Source organism: Aegilops tauschii, chromosome 5 (assembly GCF_002575655.3).
Source record: "Aegilops tauschii subsp. strangulata cultivar AL8/78 chromosome 5, Aet v6.0, whole genome shotgun sequence".
Classification (NCBI taxonomy): domain Eukaryota; kingdom Viridiplantae; phylum Streptophyta; class Magnoliopsida; order Poales; family Poaceae; genus Aegilops; species Aegilops tauschii.
In genome coordinates, this window is record NC_053039.3 from 425893501 (window position 1) to 425895227 (window position 1727).

Below are 1727 nucleotides of genomic sequence, written 5' to 3' on the forward strand. Positions count from 1 at the left end.
AAAATAGAAACGGGAAACTTTCTCGATATATGAGTGAATGAACACATTGGGGAAAAATTGCCCTCCATGCCTACTCTGTTTCTTTCCATATTTGGAAGAACAGAACTAGGAGTATAATACTAGCACTAATTTACAATTACTAGCTCCATAGAATAATAGCACTAGTTCACACTGCTCTAGTCGAGCAAGTAGCTCCATATCCGTAGTGAGTCTCCAGACCGATCTACTCGCCGCCGTCCTCCCGCCAATCTTCGTCGGCCGATGGCTCCACGAGCATGCCCTGCGCCAAGCTCGCGGTAGTATGAGGCGTCTATGCCGCCAAACCAGTGTTCGTCCAACAAGTCGCTGGACATTGAATATGAACAGCGCGCTCGGCGTCGGCTAGCTATGGGCGTCCTCTCTTAGTCGGCCATCTCCGTCGGAGACACCAGCGGTTGCTTGCGCTGGACTGCCACGACGGCGGTGGCCACGGCGTCCTTGAACACATGTGCGCTACCGAAGCCGAACGACCCGGCCGCGAGAACGGGCAGCATCCAACAGGCGGAGTCGGCAAAGTTGAGGCAGGCGTCGCAGCCTGATAGCGCGAGCGCGCGCGCCGCCGTCTCAGCGGTGGCGAAGGTGCCCTGCCCGTGCCAGAACCTGGAACCCTTCGTCCCGTGCACGCGCAGCTCGCACAGCCATCCCCCGGCCAGGCCACGGTACACCGGGTGGAGCGTCTCCTTGAGCTTGGTGCGCCCCGCCGGATCCGACGACACTGTTTGGTGCAGCCCTTGCTCCTGGTCGTCGGACGGGGACGCGGCGTCCACGGATCGATCGAATTTAGTGGAGGAGCTCATGAAGTGTGACTTGCTGCGTTGACACAGACGGTGGCTGGATGAGGCCTGGTCTACTTGTTCGCCGCGGTGCTCCGGTGGAGAGCGCCGGCATAGCAGTAGCGCGGAAGGAGATAAGCGCGGCTGCGCGTAGGTGGTGGGTCACGCGCTCAGTGCCTTGTTTTTGATCAGTTATTACTGGAAGAAGGCAAAAGCAAGTTTTGCACTGGAGTAGATATTTCTATTCCGAACATCAACAAATATCGAGCTGAGGCGAGACACGGCATCTTTGTGGCCGAAATAAAGAAACAAACAACTGTATAAATGTCACATCTTCTCGGCCCTGTTGGCCATAGGATTGAGGATGGAGGCCCGCCCAGAGCGCGACGTTAGAGCATCTTTTTTTTTTCGGGGACGTTAGAGCATCTTCAACAGGTGTTGAAAAAACCATCATTGATAACAAAAATATGGTTTACAACATTAACACTACTGCTGAACGGTCTAGCAGTGACGGGCGTAAAAAGTTCATCGAGGCCTCCCGCCACTCATAGAGTAAGCAACAGTGGCGGGCGGATCATGATTACTTTACATGGATTAGAAAAATTACAGATTCTAAACTAGTCATCATGAGTAGACATCAGCACAAAATAACACATATCATAATGGATGACGCACTGATTGCAACCAGATTACTAGATTTCATAGTCTTAGAACTCCAAACCAAACTAGACTGAGGCCAATTGTACTAAGAACATATATATGAAGAGCAAGTCCAGATCAAACTAGAGTTAAATAATATTAACTTCATCCCAAATTACTTGTCTTAGAGTTGTCTAGATACGGATATATCTAGTGTCAAGATACATCCGTATTTACACAAATCTAAGACGAGTAATTCAGACGGAGGGTGTACTA

At 51.0% G+C, this 1727-nt stretch overlaps 1 protein-coding gene across 1 annotated transcript; it reads right to left on the minus strand.

The window, feature by feature from the left end:
* LOC109753242 (dehydration-responsive element-binding protein 1B-like) lies at positions 1-1039 on the minus strand. Its single transcript, XM_073498004.1, has one exon. It carries the CDS (start codon positions 834-836, stop codon positions 402-404), a length of 435 nt encoding a protein of 144 aa, XP_073354105.1. The 5' UTR covers positions 837-1039; the 3' UTR covers positions 1-401.
* Between the last annotated feature and the right edge of the window lie 688 nt (positions 1040-1727).

What these genes read in the sequence shown, in the direction of transcription:
- LOC109753242 (XM_073498004.1), bottom strand. Translation starts at nt 836, where the DNA reads ATGAGCTCCTCCACTAAATTCGATCGATCCGTGGACGCCGCGTCCCCG.